At 37.7% G+C, this 21123-nt stretch overlaps 1 protein-coding gene and 1 pseudogene across 1 annotated transcript; one reads left to right on the forward strand and one right to left on the reverse strand.

Annotated features, from left to right (window-relative positions):
* The first annotated feature begins 15371 nt into the window (after window positions 1-15371).
* On the forward strand, window positions 15372-17984 carry LOC103418451 (protein TRI1-like). Its single transcript, XM_008356581.4, has 2 exons — window positions 15372-15883; window positions 17559-17984. Exons 1-2 carry the CDS (start codon window positions 15572-15574, stop codon window positions 17682-17684), a joined length of 438 nt encoding a protein of 145 aa, XP_008354803.3. The 5' UTR covers window positions 15372-15571; the 3' UTR covers window positions 17685-17984.
* Window positions 17985-18087: 103 nt separating this feature from the next.
* On the reverse strand, window positions 18088-20372 carry LOC103418506 (uncharacterized; annotated as a pseudogene).
* Window positions 20373-21123: the final 751 nt, after the last annotated feature.

The raw sequence follows: 21123 nt of genomic DNA on the forward strand, positions 1-21123 counted from the left end.
GATGGGTGCCATATATTACCCTGATGTGGGGCACATGTATCGCTCATGAGACTCAAATCTAAGCAAATGTTGGACGGGTAAGCCATTTTCAAAAATAGTAAAAGAAAAAGGTTGGACGGAGTGAAATCTCATAAATACACCAGAGACAATTTTCACAAGCGGGCAATCTTCAAAGTGTGCATGTTGGATGTGATCCATACCTCTATAAAATAAGAGGCAACACACCCACCAGTTAAAAAAAAAATTTAAGAGACACCACTCTCCAAATTTCAAAAGCCAGATTTTCCTGCGTAAAGCCCGTTAACACTTTTCAGACGCAATCTCAACTTGTCTAATAACACGTGCAACTTTGTCAAAGATCTCTAACAGAGTTGAAAGCATGAAGTTCACTATTCCAACTACCACACTTTTACCGACAAGCGTGGGTGACAAGGCCACATCCACACTACTACCAGCTATCGAGAAATCCCTATATAGGTCGACCCCTATCCTCCATGGCAAGGCACACATCCAAAATGCTTGACTCTTCTTCCTTGCCAAGAATACATCTGCGACCAAACCTCTCAACATACTCAGTTTTTTTCCTCCCTGAAAATACCTCTTCAACCAAGCCACACTAGAGCAAACGTATCTCATATCATCAGGGTTGAAAGCAAGAGTATCTCATAGCATGTTCTCTCCCTGTTCTTTTCTTTATTCTTGTTCTTCCCTATAGGACAAGGAGAAAGAAAACAATCAATTAGCACTTGGAATCAAGCTTCCAGTCAAGAACCGACTGCCTGGAATCCCTTCCCTGATTGCTTACCTAGCACTGCTCTCAAGTACTCATATTCAATTGTTGATGTACTTCCGAAGAAGATACCAGATGCTTGGATAACATATAAGGCAGGTGAAAATGATACATCGAAGCATGTTGAGACAAGCGCAACAAATACATGTGCTGATTCATCCGCTACTTCTTCAAAAGCAAAAGTATCTCATATCATCAGGGCTAAAAGCAAAGGTATCTCATATCATGTTTTTTCCCTGTCTTTCCATTTGCCCTTGCTCTTACCTGCAAGACAAGGATAAATGAAGCAATCAGTCAGAACCTGAAATCAAACTTCCGATCTGGAGCTGATTGCCGGGAACCTTTGCCTGGTTGCTTACCTAGCATCGCTCTCGAGTGCTCATCTTCAACTGTTGATGGGTCTCGAATTTCCTCAGCAAATATTTCATGACGATTGATGTGATGTTGGCTCTTTACGCTGAAGCTGCCAAGCATGGATGAATCGCTGAGAAATGATGCTCTGAATGACCATTTAAAGGTAAAAGGTTGAACACCACTTCTGCTATGCAAAAGAAACAAGAAGAGAAGAATGCAACACGATAAGCTGGAACAAATCACTGCAGCACGACGCCCTTCCCTGCAGATCTGCATAATCCAACCGGAGGAGTCTAAGTCAAATCCTAGCCCGTCGTCATTGTTATACTCAAAGAGTTCAAGAAGTTTCAACAACCTTTCGCTGGCACTGTCGCCGAAGAGCAAAACCCCGACGGCTCTTGAAAAAATCACAAATCCGATTCAAGATTAAGTGTCCACCACCCTTGAAGATCATACTGTTAACTGAATTGCTCGGGCATGAATTGGAAAGATTGAACAAAGAAACAGACCATCACCTCCACCTCGTGCTTGTTTGCCATGTGTCTGAATCCTAAAAACCGCTCGTGGTCCTATTTAACTTCAAGATCAAACCCCAACGACCCTTGAAGAAATCACAAGTCCGATTCAAAATCAAGTGTCCACCGCCCTTGAATCAAATTCAGCTTCAGATAAAAGGAGTAAGTTCAAACCCTTAGAGGAAACCAGAAAACCCTCCAACCCAATTCAAGATTAAGCCTGTGGAAAATCAACAATTGGAGGAGACCAGAAAATCTTCCAGCCAAATTCAAGATCAAGCCCCGACGGCCCCTAAAGAAACTTTCAGCCCAATTCAAGATCAAGCCTCGACGACCCTTGGATCGACATCTACATTAAGGGATTTCAAAATGCATCTTCAATGCATGACAAACACATGTCTACGACGCACCTTGACGTGGGGGCATTTTGTAGACATCGAAATTTCGGTGAAATAAATGTTGATCAATAATTAAAATTCCAGCAATCATTTGTCTCATAAATTTTACACGTAGCATGTGACTCAACGAAAAATCGAAAGTCATCGGAAAAGTCATCAAATATGACACATGTCAACACCTGGCAGAAATGATTTATTTCATCTGATTATTTAAATCCAAAAATCAAGTTTTGGAATTCTATAAATAGGAAGCCAAGGCATTCATTTAAAGGAGGAATTCATAAACAATTTACATCACACCAAAACCATGAAGCTTTGAAACTCTAAAGCCCCCAAGCAATCCCGAAGGATTGAGAAAGCTCTCTTCGTTCTTTGTCAAATTCTCCTTCAAGATCAAGCCCCAACAGCCCTTGAAGAACTTCCACCAATTCAAGATCCAGCTCCGATGGCCCTTGAAGAAAATGTTCATCGTTCATCACCCGTTCATCATAAGATCAAGCCTCGACGGCCCTTTGGATCAGCAGCTCATCCACAAATCAACACCTTACAGAGATCAAATTAGATGATCAAACTATAAAGAGATTCTAACCCCAAAATCATTAATACAAAATATTATTTTGTACACGTGTTCTTGTCTCGTTCATCGCATGAATTTCCGTGTTTACACCAACAACAAGAAAAAATGGACAAGATTAATTACAATCGAAATATAGAGAGGCAGAGAGAGAGAGAGAGAAAAAAAAAAGAAAAAAAACCTCTACCGTCGCAGCCAACTGAGAAAAGCTTTCCACAACCCAATTGAGGATGAGCAAACCTAAAAATAATTGAAATTTGCTTTCGATTCTTGGGTTTCAATCGATTCAGATTATCCTCATTGAACTTCATCGACATTCCTGTGTTTGAAGTCAGAGCTCACAGGTATGAGCTCAACCCAAAACCCTCGACCACACTATTCTGATATCTTCCTTGACTTCCCTCTCTCTAAAATCAGAGCTCAGAGATCTAAGATCAACCCCAAAACCCAGACCTCACACCTCTTTCTCGACATCCCTCTGTTTGAAATTGTGACGCTATCACCTGTGAGTTTTTACAATTTATATGTGGGTATTTTCGTCATTTTACTTTTGTGCATGGTGTGTACATGACCGTTTTGTCATATTTTGGTCCAAAGATTAAGAAAATGGCCTATTTATGTCAATTTCCCTAAAAAAAAATTATGTTTCACCAAAAAAATAAAACCTAACAACATTATAAGAAAGCCCTAGTGTCTGAGCCCAAGCCCGAGGCCATCTAGCACCACATAATTTTTGAATTTTATGTTTTCAAGGACAAAAATAAAATAAAAGGTGTGTCTTCTGAGACCATCTTCAACCATTGGGTTAAAACTTAAAATTTTAATCCCAGATTATTAGAGAATATATTTAGGATTTTTTTTTCTTAAAGTAACCTTAAAAAATATATATATAAATTGTATGAACATTTTAATCTAAAAATACTTAGATTCCAATAAATATTGAAAAATTACTAAACCGATACCATAAAAATTGTGGAACACTATGACAAAATATGAAACACATGAATTTTTTTTAATTACTTTAATCATTTGATTTAAATTTGGACCATTGGATCTTTTTTTTTTACCGTTAGATTTGATTATATTAAATCTTAACAGTTAGATTCAATAAATTTATAAATATAAAACTCAAGAAAAAAAAACCATATGTACGGTGGGCCAGCCCACTATCCCAAATAAACCTTGGCTTAAATTTGCTCTAGAAATAAGTTCTAGGTTAGAACTCATATTTTCCCGATAGGTTGTAGCAAGTTAGAATAGGTTTAGAATCAAAATTTTGAGTTTGGAGTAATTAGGGCACCGAAATCAAAGAGTGTTGCGGTCGCTTGTGTGAGAGAGCAATGGCGTCTTCCAGTTTGATTAGGCTTTGCAGGGCTATGACGGCGGCGACCAGATCCTCCAGTTCCACCGGCGGAGCTGCTTTCTTTTCCTCGAAGGCCGCCACCAGTACTTTTCCGAAGGCAAAGACAAAGGCGAAGGCTAAGCCCAAGGAAGCAGGTGTTTCGGCCAAGCCAAAACCCACCCTCGGGATTATGAAGCCGATTCCGACCTCTACAGCTCTGGGTAGCTTCCTCGGCGTCATGGAGTCCTGCGCCGAAGCTGTCAAGCAGTTCTGGGTCCGCTTCAAGATCCACAACCAGAAGGACCTCGACTCTCTCGGCTACACACAGTATTTTCTCTATGTATTTGTAAGTATCGTCTATTTTCTTGAGTTTTTGGTCGAGTTTGTGATCTTTTGTTGTGAGTTATTCTATGATGGGTTCTGATAAAATGCTTTGTTTTTGTCTTATTTATGTGGTTTTGCTTAAATTTACATTGTGAATTAGAAGATTTTAACAACGCCTCGTTAGCCAGGTTTTGAATATTTGACTATGGTTTTAATGTTTTTCGAAGTTGATTAAACCCTAATAGATGCTGCCATGCATTTCCGGTATTACTTCTATTTGATGGCCGTGTGGTAGTATCTACTGGCTGTATTTGAATTACGGTAGTGTGACTTGGGTATCGAATGTTCCAAGAGTCAGATCAAGTACCAAAATGTCCCAATTCTTTATTTTTATATAAACTGCCCTACTTGTGTTGTCTCAACCTCCTTGGCATCTGATGCATCTTATGTGTATGATCATCGTGTTCAAGCGTCAAACTTACACGATTTTAATTAGGGAATTTTAACGAAAAGCACCCGGTACTGTTCACTTTAACGAAAAACCACATTTTTACACTAAAAAGTCAATCCTGGTACTATTCACTTTACCCTTTATTTTGTCCTTATCATTAAAACTCAAAGTTTTCAAGCTCTTTTCATTAGTTTTACTTTTTAATTATATGTTGACATAATATTGGTTAGGAACACTTTAGAGAATTTATTAAATATAGCTAAAAATTAACTCTTAATTTCAAAAATGTCAGTTTTTATAAAAAATTTCATAAATATTCAAATTCTCACATAAATAGACACAAGTACCCTTAATTTATATGAATAACTAATTGTTAGACTCAAAGACTTCTTGTGCTATAATATAGGAAATTAATCAAATATAACAAAAAATTAACCCTTAATTTCAAAAATGTCAGTTTTTATAAAAACTTTCATATATATTCAAAATCTCACTTAAATAGACATAACTACCCTTAATTTGAATAACTAATTGTTACACTTAACACTTCTTATGCTATAATCTCTAACTAAAACTTTCTCCTTTTTTTTTCTTTTTTTTTCCAAACGAAGAGCATAAATTTTCTCTCAATTTTATTTTAATAGATAATTAAGGAAACCTTTCTCTCTCACATGGTTCATAGAAAACACTTTAGTATGTTATAAAAGTGAACTATTAGAGTAAAGAAATAAAAGTAATTATTTTTAATTGTCGGAAATTTAAAGAATTGTACGTACAACCAAAATAAACAATAAAATGATCAAAAGAAAATATTTATTCATAAAACTCCAATTTAAAAGGGTTCCACAAAGTAGGATGAAGTTAAACGGGATTTCTACAACACTACTACAATATAGGCTATCACCGGCGGACCAAAAAGCGACAAGAAATCCGATTTCTGTCGGAAATTTGGCAAAAATCCGACATAAAACAATGTAATATCATATTGGAATAGCGACATCATTGCTAGCGTCACTAAAGGGCTTCAATGTCGGTTTGTTCGCTTAATCCACCACTAAGAAGCATCGGTTAAAAGCGACACTGATGTTGACGTCGGTTTAAAGCGACATATACTTCAACATTACATTGGTTTAAAGTGACATCAGATAAAAATTAAATAAATAAAATATGCAAACTAGTAATGGTCTTAACCAACAGCACCTTTGTTAATAATAATAAAAATATTTCAAAATCTGTCTCTGCATTCATTTTCAATGAATTGCTAGGGATTGGATCCTCTTCGAATTCCTTTTGTCTGAATCATCCAGATCCTTCCCCAACACCTTTGTTCTTCTTTTTCCTATGTGGTTCTACTGCTACTTCTTCCTCTTCAGTTCTTCTTCTTCCTTCTCTACAATTCTGCTGCTTCTTCTTCAAAAAAAAAAAAATTCTAGCCGATTCTACTGTGCCTTTTTCCAGGCCGCTGCTACGATCCTAGGTCGTCGTCTTCTCCAACATCCGCCCCCATCTCAACCAGCCCACCGTCTCGAGGCGGAGGATCCGAGGCCACTACTACCATCGCTGCTTCTGTTGCTGTCAGCACACGGGTGATCATTTTTTAATCGTCCGATTCACGGTTGAACGGACGAGATTGATGCATCCGGGTGATCGTCTTTTGACCGTTTCCATCTCTTCCACAACTCCCCCGACGCTCCCAATGACGGTTCTTTGCCTCAACTCAGCGGCCCCACACAAATTCTGAAACTCGGGATTGACGACCTCCGTCATGACGGGCAGGAGCACGGTCTGGGCTCTGTTGAATTTGAAACAGCGATTACTGTTGCTGCTGTTGTGGCTGCGAAGAATGAGCAAATAAGGAGCTATTTTGATGAAGAGGTTGTGTTTTCTTCCTTTATATTTAAAATTTTGTGCGGGAGTCTACTAGAGTGGTGTGAAAATTTCAAATTTCAAACTGTTTGAAATTTTGCAAAAGTTTAGTGACTCGCCTTTTTAAAAAATTTTAACTTAAGTATATATGAATTTGGTAGATAACAAAACGACACCGGGTTTTAAAATATTTAAAAATATTATTAGTGTCGACTACAACCGACATAGGGTTAAAAACTAAAATATGTGTCGCTCAAAACCGACACAGGCTTTAAAATATTTAAAAACAATAATTAGTGTCGGCTAGAAGCGACACCCATACGTTATGTCGCTTAAAAGCGACACTGTTTTATTTAAAGCGACACCAGTTTTTAAAAATTATTAAAATGTATGTCGGTTATAAGCGACATTAAATGTTTACGTCAGTTAAAAACGATATAGACAGTTTATGACGCTTACAAGCGACAGTAAATCCGACGTCATGTTCAGTAGGTGTCCCAAATGTCTTATCCGCCACTATATAATATTAAACCGACATCACTTACTGACACTATAAGGCCCTTTTGTAGTAGTGCAAGTTTGTTTATAATGGCCATTTGAACCACATTTTGAACACTTTCGAGTTGATTTTTCTTCTCCGCGTGATGGGATCCTCTTTTCTTTGCGCCTAGCATATCTTCTTCGTGTAATTGGTGGTAGGACAATTATTTCACTCGCATCATCAGTTACTATCCAATCGGTTTGATCACCAATTGGCCATATAGCTTCTGCATAAGCAATGACCAAGGAGTTTGTAGTATAATAATGAGAACACATAGGATAACAAAAAAGTTGTCGGTGTCTACATGCAGCACAAGCATGTGAGAAAGGGAGTTGGTCAAGATCAAATTGTCGGTATGTGCAACTCTTTTCCTCTAAATTCACAACTTCAATACAAGATCCATCATATACATGAAATCAGTAAGTTGCAATGGGCGATACCTGCATGTTCACGTACATATATATCACTTAAACAAAAAAAGAACTAAACAACCAAAAAAAAATATTGCGCATAAGAACTACAAAAGCAATTCGCAATTAGTGATCTGTAAGAGAAGTGGATGAATACCCTGAACTACTGCATAAAACTACAAAGGCAATTATATAAAACCATAGCAGCAATTACGTTGAAGTTCACAAGATATGGTTTTTAACTTTTTTCTTGTCAAAGCCTAGTTTTTTTACTTTAGCCTTTTACATTGCAAACATACATTTATTCTTTACTAAACATAGCAGTGATGGATAAAGCTACAGATGGGATATAAGAATCGGTAAAAATAGTTTAAAAACTTGAGGACAAATGAAAGTGTACCAAAATTAAATAGACAAATTGAACTAAAATCTATTTAAGTGAATGCAAAATACATGTAATGATAATCCTTGCTTGTTATTTTCTTGCACTAATTTGTCTACCCAATCTGTCAAATGTGTATTCATTTTGGCTGCCTCAGTTCAACGCTCATAAAACCACTTTTGGAGAATATTCATTCTTAAATACTCAAGAAATCGTGTGATAGGTAGTTTTCGAGCATCTCTGGTGATTGCATTGAGACATTCATCAATATTTGTTGTCATGATGTTGTACCGTTTTCCATCGAAGTACGCACGAATCCACTTTTCATATCCATCAGAATTAAGATAATCACCCACCTCAGAGTCGACTTTATATATTTCTGTCATAAGACGATGAAATTTAGGAATTCGATATGCCTTAGCAGCTATAAAATACAGTGTGTGTGCTCTCTCATGCTTAAAATGGTGCTTAATATTTTGACTTATATGAAATATGCATCACCATGATGGGCATTGGGGAAAGCAGTTGCAAGAGCCTTCCGAATGCTTTCATGTCTATCAAAAACAAACACCAAGTCATCAATTTCTCCAATTGCTTCTCATAATTTTGTCAAAAACCAATTCCATGATGCGTCATTCTTTGAATCTCCAACTCCGAATGCTAAAGGGTATATTTGTTTGTTGCCGTCCATGCATGTGGCAACAAACAAAGTGCCAAGATATATACCGTTTAAAAATGTCCCGTCAACCTCTATTACTGGCCTAATAACACTTCTAAATCCTCTTATGCAAGGTCCAAGTGACATGAAATGGTACAAAAAATGATTATTCTCATCTGTTTCAATATGTGTTATCGTACCTAGATTTTTGGCTTCTAACACAGCAAAATAAGATGGAAGTAACGAGTAAGATTCCTCTGGTGATCCCCTAACCAACTCCAATGCATGTTCTTTAGCTCTCCAAGCCTTCACATAACTTATACTCACACACATGTCCTTCCTCATATCTTCTATGATGTCACATGGTCTATGTAGTCGTGATACACCCTCGTACTTAGACTTTATGCATTAACCAATAAGAGAACTACTTGCATGTCGATGATGGCGATTAATAACGTCTAATGAGCATGAGTGCATAGAAATGTGTTTGTACCATACTTAGGGCCTCCATATTTAGATCTTGTATAAATACTCGGGGGACTCGAATGTAATTATGTAATAAATGAAGGGGAAAATATGTAATAAGTAAGGAGCCCTTATTCTATAAAAGGACCCCTCACTCTCTTCATTAGGGGATACCAATTCTTAGGCCATGGGAAAGAGCCCTCTCACATACAGAAGCTCTCTCTCTCCCTCACAATCCTCTCAGAGAAATACAATATCAGTGTGGACGTATCTCAAACACTGGGGTGAACCACGATACTTCTTGTGTTATTTACTTTCTTGCAGATTCACGGTCGGATTTACGTTGTTCCAAGACCCTTCTGGTTTTGTGCATCAACATAATGTATTTTCTGACCTTGAAATATGATGATTATTGTAATTTAGAAGTGGACAGTTTCCACTTGCATCCATTTATGACACAACCAACTTCAAACCTTTCTTTGCTTGATCTCTTCACTCTGAACTGGTAATTATTCTTCATAGCATGAATACCAAACTTTTTTTTTTTTAAATCCTCCTTAGTCTCGTACAATTGGCCTACAACTATATCTCCATCTGAATTGCACAGGTCTGCCTTGTCTGATTCATGTAAAATATTTGTACCCTTGTGAACATTTGATCGGTTAGAACTGGGTTCATCAAATTGCACATTAACCGGCACATCATCACATACCATCCCTTCATGAGGCAACTCATTGAATTCAACACTATCTTGGAACACATTATCAGACTCTATATGTGGCAAATTCTCAAATTCTTAATGATACGATGCACTCTCAACTTCTTGATTTACCAAGTCGTTATTTAAATCATGTAGCACAATATCTTCCAAATCACATTGAGTAACAAAGTTAAGACATGTTTGTAATGGGTCATCATTATCTTCTGAAGAAAATACTTTCTACTTTAATGTAACACACAAGGGAATCTTCCAAGACCTCGAAAGGTTTTCAAAAATAAATGCCCTCACATCATCATCATCAACTATATATGTAGGCCATGTAGTTTCCATTGCGTTATATATAACTTTCATACTTATCTCATACTCATTTGGGTCCACATTCACAATACCATGTACTTTCTTTTGAAGCTCCACAAATGTAATTTTGTCTGAAACAAGTAATCCTTTCATTTTTCAATTTTTGTACGTTGAGTCAGCCCACCTCCCACCATAGTTCACTAAAATTGTCAAACTAGACATTGTTCTGAAATATAAACAAAAACAATAAGAAAAAAAAAGTGATATACAGACACACCTAAGATCGATATATATGTGCAAATAAAGAGGGTGTTGTGAAAACTAGACTGAATCATGAGAAACTAAAAAATCCATTTACTAGTCAAGTTACAACCAAAACATAAATTTGTAGGTTTTGGTTGTAACTTGACTAATAAATCCATTTACTAGTCAAATTCTTTGATTGGCTATCAAATTCTTTACTAGTCAATTCTTTGGCCATATAGCATAAAAACATAAAAACTAGTAAATCCATTTACTAGTCCATTTACTAGTCAATGCATCTGCATATGCATCTACAAAATCCATTTACTAGTCAATTCTTTGGCCATATAGCATCTGCATATGCAATGATCAAAGAATTTGTAGTATAATAATAGGAACACATAATATAACATAAAAATTATCAACTTTAATAATTATTCAACGGAAGAAGAAACTAAAAAATCCATTTACTAGTCAAGTTACAATCAAAACGTAAATTATGTTGTGACATATGTTCTAATACATATTGTGATTGTGTAAATCCTACGTAGAGATAGATTAGGAATCCTTTGGAATCTACAAGATCTTTCCTAATAGACTTTGTATTACATGGAGAGCAAGTTTTTCTCCTCCCTATTACTATAAATAAAGGCACAAGAACCGGAGAATTAACACACAATTATCTATATATATATATATATATATTCGACTTTGTTCCCTAAAGGCCTTTGTACATTTTTCAATCTACCCAACTTAGATATGGCAAAATTTTTCCATGCTTATTCAATATATAATTGAATGGTAAAAAAAATTCCATGCTTTTTTAGTATAATCAAATAGACATGAATGTGTTCTGTTTGATTCTATCGAAAACGCATGACAAAACTATTACAGTCAACTACTAATTGTTGAATATTAAATTTGAGGGTATTTGTGTCTACTTAATTGAGATTTTGGATATATTTGAAAGTTTTTATAAAAATTGACATTTTTGAAATTTGTAATTAATATTTGGCTATATTTGATAAATACCCAACACTTTATAGTTGCTTTTATTTAGGAAAATGAACTGTTTGGTTCAAATTCCTTCACATCACAATTATCTTAATTACGGTGGCTTTCGTCATTAAGTTCGGCTTGTGACGTCATCTCATGATTGGGTCACATGATCAATTTAGTGGCAACCAGCATATTACGACCTCGTAATTTGTGTTACTAAGGTTGCGGTGTGTCACATGTGTTGTAGTTGTCATCCACCAAAGGCTATGGCATAAGGATTGCGCCAGGCTGGTCCCAACGATGGAGGTAGAGAGGGTAATTTAGGTTTTCCGATTTAGGGTTTGAAGTCATGCTTGGTTTGGTTGGATTCTCTCCTTCGTTATCTCCCATGGCTGCGTAGGCTAGGGTTTGCGTTTGTGTTTCGTTGACTCTCCCAGATCAGTGCTCTGGTGCCATTAAGAAAACCGAGATATGATGGAATTGATATTGTTATTCAATTCACACTGCTAGTGTTATGGACTTATACATGTGCTACATATAAAGATCCTACTCTAATGCCTACAATTGTGCATTCATGAATACAAATATAAGGAAAGAAATAACTACTTATCAATCACAATATTTGACGCTGATTTTTTGGGATACTTTCCTTTAACATTAAATCCCTAAATCTAGCAAAACCAGTTGAATCAGAGTGTGCAACGAACAAGACTAATAAGAATAATAAGAATATTATTAAATAAACTGAGAATGCCAGAATTGCTACAAAACTTGACTAACTTACTCTTCAAACTAAATTACAAGCAATGTTTATAGATAACTAACCTAACCCTAATAGGTAAGGAAACGAAACCCTAATACTAACGGGCTAAGCCCAAAATACCAAACATTAAAATATATCTAAATAATAATATTTTCCAACACCCCCGTCAAACTCATGGCGGTACACGACATGGGTTTGCCAAAGTAGATGTGGATGCAAGACTCCAAATTCTAGTGCCAATGCCAATGCCAATGTCATACCAAGTTGAATATCAGAGTGCGCAACGAACAAGACTAACAAGAATAATAAGAATATTATTAAATAAACTGAGAATGCCGAAACGGCTACAAAACCCTGAGAGGTTACATTGTGACTAACTTACTCTTCAAACTAAATTACAAGCAATGTTTATAGATAACTAACATAACCCTAATAGGCAAGGAAACGAAACCCTAATACTAACAGGTTAAGCCCAAAATACCAAACATTAAAATAAATCTAAATAATAATATTTTCCAACAAAACCTAAATCCCTAAAATCGTAAATGTAGAAAATCACGTAGTCGATGAGAGATACATGGTGTTCGACAATCTCACCGGCAGTGATGGGATGGTCGGGACGGGAAGGTTTGGGAGGAGGCGATGGTCAACTTGCAAATCGCCAGAGAGAGGGATGATGGAATGTTGATGGCTGTCGAGTTGAGGTTCGAGGAATGGTCAAGTCCAAGGTGGGCAGATGAGTACATATGAAAATGGTCAAGTCCAACCCTTGGACAAGTTGCCTTTCCGCAGTGATGTCGCATCTTGAATGAACGGGAGAGACGAGAAAGAGGAAGAAACGAGCGAGTGAGTCTGAGTGAGGAAAGATCCAACGGTGAAGTGGAGGTGTGATTAAATTCAACGGTAGAAATGGTCCGGGTCAAGCTCCCGTGTCAACTGATTTTTTGACCCGTCCCGTTGCATCCGTACGGCCACTCCATGGACCGAACTTTCTGAAAGAATCATCGACTTTCTAGACATAAAGATCAGAGAATTGACCATGTTAAGCAAAACATAGGCCAACTTAGTGTCCCATTAGAAAAATAGTTGTTTGACGTACTAACGGGTGTAACAATTTTAAGAGTTGTTTTTTCTCAAATGTTTAGGACACAGTATCCAAAGCATTTCTTGGACTCTAAGCTAATATTGGGGAGACGAACCAAACACAAGCCTTTTGGGTGTGACCATGTCGACTCCAAGTCTTGCTCTTTTCATCTATTTGAAGTTGGAAAAAAATGAACTTAAGTAATTTATTGTTATAAATCAACAAAATGAGATTGAACCTTTGCCAAATATTGAAGTGAAACGTGAATAATGGACCACTCTGTTTATTTTCCTTACTGATGTTAGTCGAGAAAATGAGTGTAGAAAAGCTAGGCAATAACTTTGAGAAAAGTAGTAGTATTGTGTCTTCTTTTCTTGTATATTTGATCATACAATTCATGCTCTTTATATAGAGCTCTAAATGTGTAAAAGTCTACAATACTAATTAATGCATGTTGAAGCCATGCCTTAAAATAGCAAGGTTTTGGTCTTTCTTACATTTCATCTCTAGTCATATTATGTGAGCATTCACACCACTCCCCCTTGGATGCCCATATATCAATATTAGTTGTCTCCTAAAAACCTTGCTAGGAAAAACTCAATGGAAAAAAATCTAGCAAAGAAAAAATAGTATAACTTTGCTTGGATTATTGATATAGTGTTAAGTATGCTTGGGTTGCCTCGTTAAAACCTTGCTAGAAAAACTAAGCGGGAAAATCCCTCCTCGAAAGAAAAAAAAAACACACATGTGTCTTGGATGCTCCCCACATAAGTATCTCCTCTTGATTCTGCATTCTTCAATTTGACTGATTGTTAATTCCATGTAACATACAATGCCCACGTCCACATAGTTGTAATGTTCTCACACGCCTGCGTAATTTTTGTAGAGGGCATTGCTAATCCCTTCTAATTATTTTAGGATGCGTTTGTTGCACATGACTATCTCGGATTGGACCAGCTTCAAGGACTAAGTTGGACTGGCTTGCCCTGGACTAAACTGGATAAGAATAGCGAAGTGTTTGGTGTAGAGACTAAACTACAGACTAATTATTTATTTACTTTTGCGTTTAAAAACAACAAAACAACAAATATTAAAATATTATTTGTAGTTATTTAACTTTTAAAAACCTAATTAATGTTTCATTTGCTGCCTTTACTTTTATTTTAGAAAAACAGCCTATAGTTTTTGAAGAACAGAATGATATGTCCAAAGCAAATCCTCTATGCTTCTTCATTCCTCTCCGCCTCCTGCCTCTTCACTTCCTCTCACAAAATCGGTTGCAAATCTTAAAATCAAAACATATAGCAAGAAAGAGATTGAAGGAGGCGAGGTGAATGTGTGATTGGCCTGAAGGTAGAAGATGAAGGTTGGATATGGTTTGGGTTTTTCTGGGTGAAATTTTCAAGCTCATCCCACTGCAATTTTTTTTTTTTGGTTTTCTGGGTTATTTGGGTTCGAATTTTGGGAGTTGGATTTGGTTCTGAAAAGGGAACCTTAGGAAATTTTGTTGCTTTTTTGTTTCGGATTTTGCAGGATCTAGGTTTGAAATGGGTTGTGGGACGCGAGGAAGAGGTAGATGGGAGGACGAAGCGGGTAGGAGTGAAGCGGAGTAGAGTGGTCTTAGCAATCTGCCCAATTTCGGGGGGGGGGGGGGGGGCGGTCTCGCTAAGACCCTGTAGCGAAGCTGTTAGTTGGACTCAGTCTAGGCGAGTCTCATTAAACGTAATCCTCGCGTGAAACAAACATCGGATTACAGTCTGGTCTAGTCCAATGAGGTTTAGTGAAGCCAAAAAAATGGGCCCTTATGGTCTATTCCTTGTGAACTTGGACTTCAATCCCTAACCTAAGCCTATCCTAAAAGAAGCAACTACATTGACCAAAAAAATAAAATGTGCCCTTACGGTTAAATAAAATGTGTTTGACCCAAAAAAAAAAAAAAAAACCCTTACAACTTCATAAGAAAGCCCAAGTGTATGAGCCCAAGCTCGAGCCTAACTAAGACTACAAAGTTTTTTTTTTTTTTTTTTGAACATATCTATTATAAGGAGGTGAGGTAGAGGACTAAGTCATACAATGAACTTACCTTAATAATGTGGGTTAATTTTGTCTTTGACAATAATCAAATTTAAAACCTCTCAGTTACAACTAAAGAAAATTATCAATAAACCGTAGTAATATTTGACCAACATAGTTTTTGGATTTTAAATTTTCGACGACCAAATATAATAAAATAAAACAAAACAGAGGGCTTCCATAGTTTGGGGAGGAGACGAGAGGGGGAGAGGAAGCGTTTGAAAATAGGCAAAAAGTGGGTCTTCTGAGTAATTAGGGCACAGAGATCAAAGAGTGTTGCTGTCACTTGAGAGAGAGAGAGAGAGAGGGAGAGAGAGAGCAATGGCGTCTTCCAGTTTGATTAGGGTTTGCAGGGCTGTGACAGCGGCGACGAGGTCCTCCAGTTCCACCGGCGGAGCTGCTCTATTTTCCTCGAAGCCCGCCACCGGTACTGTTCCGAAGCCAAAGGCAAAGGCAAATGCGAAGGCTAAGCCCAAGGAAGCAGGTGTTTCGACCAAGCCCAAACCTACCCTCGGGATTATGAAGCCGATTCCGATCTCTGCAGCTCTGGGAAGCTTCCTCGGCGTCAAGGAGTCCTCCCGCGCCGAAGCTGTCAAGCAGATCTGGGCCCACATCAAGCTCCACAACCTGCAGGTACTCGTCTCTCTCGGCTTCACACTGTATTTTGTCTATATATTTATAAATATCTTCTATTTTCTTTTCTGTTTGATCTTTTTTTTGTGGGTTTTTCTTTGATGGGTTCTAATAAAATGCTTTGCTTTTGTTTTATTTATGTAGTTTTGCTTAAATTTACTTTGCAAATTAGAAGATTTTAGCTGGAAAACAAATGGTCTCAAAGCCCTAAAACCCTACGCCTTAAATCCCACCCCAAATAAAAATATAAACAAATGAAAAATGTAAAATAGGAAGTAGCTGTTGTGGGGTGCAGAAAATGGGATATCCCGACACTTTTGGATGATCATTCTTTAGGTTCGTTGTTTTTCTTAGAACGAAATGTATTTGTTGTATCTTAACTTGATGGAACTTGGCCGAATGCAGAGTTTTGACAACGCCTCGTTAGTTAGGTTTTGAAGATTTGACTATGATTTAATTTTTTTTTCCCAAGTTGATTAAACCCTAATAGATGGTGCTCTGCATTTATGTTCTTACAAAGCTGCTTTTTATTAAGTTAACTAAGATGCTGCTCTGCATTTCTGTTATTACTTCTATTTGACATGATTTTGGTTCATGATCTTATTTTGATTTGCAATTTGGATAATTCTTGGTTGTCATTTGTCGCTTGGATTCCGTTCATGTTTAGCATTCACTTTTTCATCAGCTTGACCTGACAATCCTATTCAGAATGCATTTTGCTTCCGTGTTGACATGTAGATGTATGCTTACTGTAATACTTTGAGATGTCTCTGCTGTTTTGCAATTCAGTAGTTTCCCAAAAAGTTTGCAGGGATGCTATAATATAACTTTCTATTGTAATTATGGATCATGATTTATAGTTTCTAACTAGGATGGCTAGTGAGTAGCTATTACAGCTAAGAGATGTTATGTACGGTCTTCTTTTATTGACGTTAGCACTTCTGTGGGTGGATTAAGAAAGTTTGTGGTACAAAATTCTGGCCCCCAAGCATATCTTCTGTGTCTTGTCTAAAGAATTGTTTGCGGTCACAAATAATTCCATACTTGCTTCCTTTGGTCTCGAAATGTCTTAATATAAGTAAAACATGAAGACCCAATATCTAGTCAGTATATTGAGGCAATGTTACATGTTGATTTGTATAGCCAATACCAAGAGCCAAGCAACAATGGAAGCCTTGGCAATTACTGAAAACGTTGGAAGACTTTTAAAAGTTATGCTTTGGACTTACTTGTTGCTGGTTTCTTTTGACGTGAGCACCTAGATGCAGATGGCACGAGATTGTGTGGCTTTGTGGACTTAATACTTGGAACAAGGCCCATAAAGGGGATAAACAGTTTATATCTGATCTAATTTCTGTCCACGAAATTCAAATGAATTGTGCCCTTGTATGTCCATGGATTGGATTTGTGTGTCAAATTAGTTGGTTTGGGAAATTGTAACAAATTGATACCATATGCTTTGTATACACCATATTTGTGATTGCTACTTACTCTACGGTAGCTTAGGAAAGTGCAGCGGGGATGTGGACCCTTACATGTTTATGGAATGCTTGTTTTCATTTGAATTTTGTACATGCTGTGCGTTATTAACCACATAAGAGTAAAATACTTGCAATTGAGATGTGAAGTTGAGTTGAGTAATAGTACTCAAATACGTCTGCTTTTCTGTCTGCAGAATCCTGCCAACAAGAGGGAGATTTACTGTGATGACAAACTAAAGGAGATTTTTGAAGGGAAGGAAAAAGTGGGCTTTCTGGAAATTGGGAAGCTGCTTTCACGCCACTTTGTGAAGGCTGAATGAATGTCTATTCAGTCGTTAAATTGATGCGTGTTGCTTTTGAATCGATGCTCCCCACCCCTTGTAAGAGCAAATCCTTTTGGATATAGCTTTATGCTCACCAACTTTCGTTTGAAGACCTTATTGTGTAGGAAGGGAAGCGGTTTGGTAATTGAAATTAGCTGGTCTACCTTTTGGATGTATAAAAGCACGTAGGATGAACATTTTATGATTTAACGTAGATTTTCTCTTGTATCAGTTTCGTTGTTTTAAGCTACGGTAATGGCCGTATCATTTATCTTAGCGTTTTATATTTTTTTGCCATTGATCTTAGTTGCCTCTTAAAATGTCAATCAAAAGCTGCTTGGATGGGATCAAGTTTTTGTTATCTTATGTTGGTCTATTTGGAATGACAGAAATGATGTAATTTTTCAAGGAAATGGTTTCGATGTTGATCGTATTTCTATTTCTGCTCTACAATTGCTGCAGGAATTTCATGATGCTTGTGCCAAGCCGATGGGGATGGCTGGCACATCAACATGGGGTGGTTTGTTGGCGACCTCCCCTCTTACTCTTCCATCCCTACCATTACACAGAAACTCTCTCCATCAGACGAAATCCATACCGAAATCCCAAGACCTCTCCGGCCTTTACACGAATCGATAGCAGAGCAAGACCGTGGATTGACGATTACTATTAATAACAGTATCTGCTATTCTCGTTACAGTAGCTCGGAAATCATTAGTTAAGGAGATGATGTATCCATTGCTCTACAATGGCGGGAGACCCGTACCATGGTGTCAACGCATCATCTGAACCAACTGGTGAGTGGTAAACACCGTCGAAGCTAATGATGAGGGCAGCCTCCAGATAAGATGATGCTTCTGGTACAACTCTATCTCCCCAAACATCTGCCTGCCCACAGACCTGAAACAAAACGATAGTCTCATTATCGGCATTCAGCCTCCAACCTTGACGGCTTACAAGACATGCTGAGGACATAACATCAATAAAAAATGGACTGTTTAACTGCTGTGACAATGGGAGTTTCTACCTGCTTGTACCCTTGCCTGACAAAGCGCGCACGCAAGGTGGTTGTGGTTGATGTTGAAGTGCTCACAATCGCATCACTTATGAAAGCAACATCTGATGAGGGATCTACACCCTCTATTGGGAGTGCAGAAACAATACTTTGATTTGAGTTGCCAAATAAACGAGCACCTTGAATGTATCTGCAGTTTAATATACAAAACCCTTTTAGATTCAACGCATTTTTCATTCAAGCAATTACATTGAACACAAGGTCAAAATCAATAACGGTGATGCATATATTTGTCCCTAAAAAAAGGTTACATGAAGTAAATTCATTCAGACGATAACAACAGAAGCTAGCTGAATAAGAACGATGAATCAAATTACGATTTCACCTCCCTGCGATACATACATATTTCAGTTCACGAGTGTAAACAGCTTTTGAGCAATGCTTATTAACGTAATCCAGAAGACCCCTCGTTTGATCAATGACCCCCGACACACCCTTTGGTGGCGGCCTGAACAGCATATAGGTGGCAGTTAATACTCATGATGAAATTTGAAGTAAGATTATACAGATGGAATAACAGAAGCTCCTAGGCATGTCATCACCAAAAAGACCTCACACGACGATATGAAGAAATTTAATTTACATATGTAACTGAGGCTTCCAAGAGTCATCAGCAAGAAATTATTGAGACAAAAGTTTGATAACCTACAGGTGCGGGGTTCCAAGAGTCAATAACAACGAAATATCGGAAAACCCGAATTCTTCCTTGTAAAGACGTGCAAGCCATCCTCCTGGTTAGTGTCCAATGAGGGATAAAGTCCCACCTACAATGAAATATGTCCAACAGTTTCAGAACCACAACAAATGAAGCAAACAATTACACTAGTGTACTTGCTGGAGAAGTCAAGCATCCTTTGACACAGGATGGCATGGATCAAGAACAAAAGTACGAAAGGGATTCAATCTAGTGTTTCGTTTCAACGTCGCCTCAAGGAAGAATCGCATGTGAAGGGAGGACAACAATTTCTGATGGCTTTTCCGGGGCACATTATCTTTAGCCACTTTTATACTGTCCATCTCCCTCCTCTCCTCAACGATTTCTGATTTCCTGAGAAGCTGTATAGCTATATGATAAACTTCATCTGATACAAAAATTGGATTCTGTAATTACGTAACCAACTGTATCAGTCAAATTAATTTACGGTCTTCCAGCATAACTGGTTGCTTCATAGGACGGTACTGGATGCTTTCAGGCTTATAAACATAGTGTGTGTTTGTGTGTGTGCGTGTGTGTGTGTGTATATTTATCTATGTGTGTGTGGGTACTGTATAGCAGTCAGAGATAGAGTTGATCAACACCTTGTGAGAGCTCCTTGGCCTCTTGTACGGCATCATCCACCCTCTTCAAATACCTGCCAAGTTGCCAGCATCGTCATTCGTTATTCGTTCTTAATTCAAATTCAATACAACCTTATTCCAATGTAAGTCAAATTCCAAGGGTACTCGTCATAAAGAAGCAAGCTATAACAATTACAGGAGACAGAGTCGACATACCAATCGAGTACAGGCCGAGGACTGAGAGTTCCTCGCCCGTAATTGTGGTCAACCAAGCCAGCGGCATTCCTCAGCCAATCAATTCTTGACACCTTGGCAACCACTGTGCTCACCATACCAATGTTCTAAACATCCTCGCCTAGGCACTAGGCAGCTGGCCACCGTCTCGATTAATATCTAGGTGTTTGAAAATTAAGAAAGAACGCCTAGACTAAGGCACCTGCCTAGCCTATCTAGACCCGCTTCGGCACTCTCCTAGGTCGCCACTCACTTAGACAGAAAATATATAACTTTCATTTTACATTTAATTTTTTTTCAATAAATTGCAGGAGACTTGTTGCATACTTAAATGAACACACATTATACCCTTGTTTCCCATATTTTCATTATGTTCCAATACTTCATAATATGTATGTCATTCTATTTTGTAGTTTATGATAAAAGTATATATATTTCAAGTATAAGCAGACACTTATTTACACGAAATATAATAGATTTTCTCAAATCCGCCTAGTCTGTCTAGACGCCCGCCTAAGCCCCGCCTAGCCACCTAGGCGCTAGGCCCAAACCCGCCGCTCGACTAGCGTCTAGTATCTTTTAGAACCTTGCTTCATACCCTCTCAGAGTCAGCTCTAACTTCTGGTAGTCAGCTGAGTTGTTTCCCAAACCTTGAAACCAAAGTGCAAAGTGTATGCATGAATATTATTACAGATTTGCATATATTAGCTAGACCAGTTAGCTAAGACCATCTCCAATTGAAGGGTCCAGATGGCTAGAGGGCCAAAAATAGCCCGAAAACCGTCTTCAACTGATGGTACCAACAAGAGCTTCATCAATGGAGGGTAACCACAATGCTCAAAAGCTTCA

Source organism: Malus domestica, chromosome 02 (genome assembly GCF_042453785.1).
Source record: "Malus domestica chromosome 02, GDT2T_hap1".
NCBI lineage: Eukaryota > Viridiplantae > Streptophyta > Magnoliopsida > Rosales > Rosaceae > Malus > Malus domestica.

Excerpts from the sequence above, each read along its gene's own strand:
- LOC103418451 (XM_008356581.4), top strand. The coding sequence starts at position 15,572 with ATGGCGTCTTCCAGTTTGATTAGGGTTTGCAGGGCTGTGACAGCGGCG. Across the intron at positions 15,884-17,558 it reads TCAAGCTCCACAACCTGCAG|AATCCTGCCAACAAGAGGGA; the intron begins GTACTCGTCTCT and ends TTCTGTCTGCAG.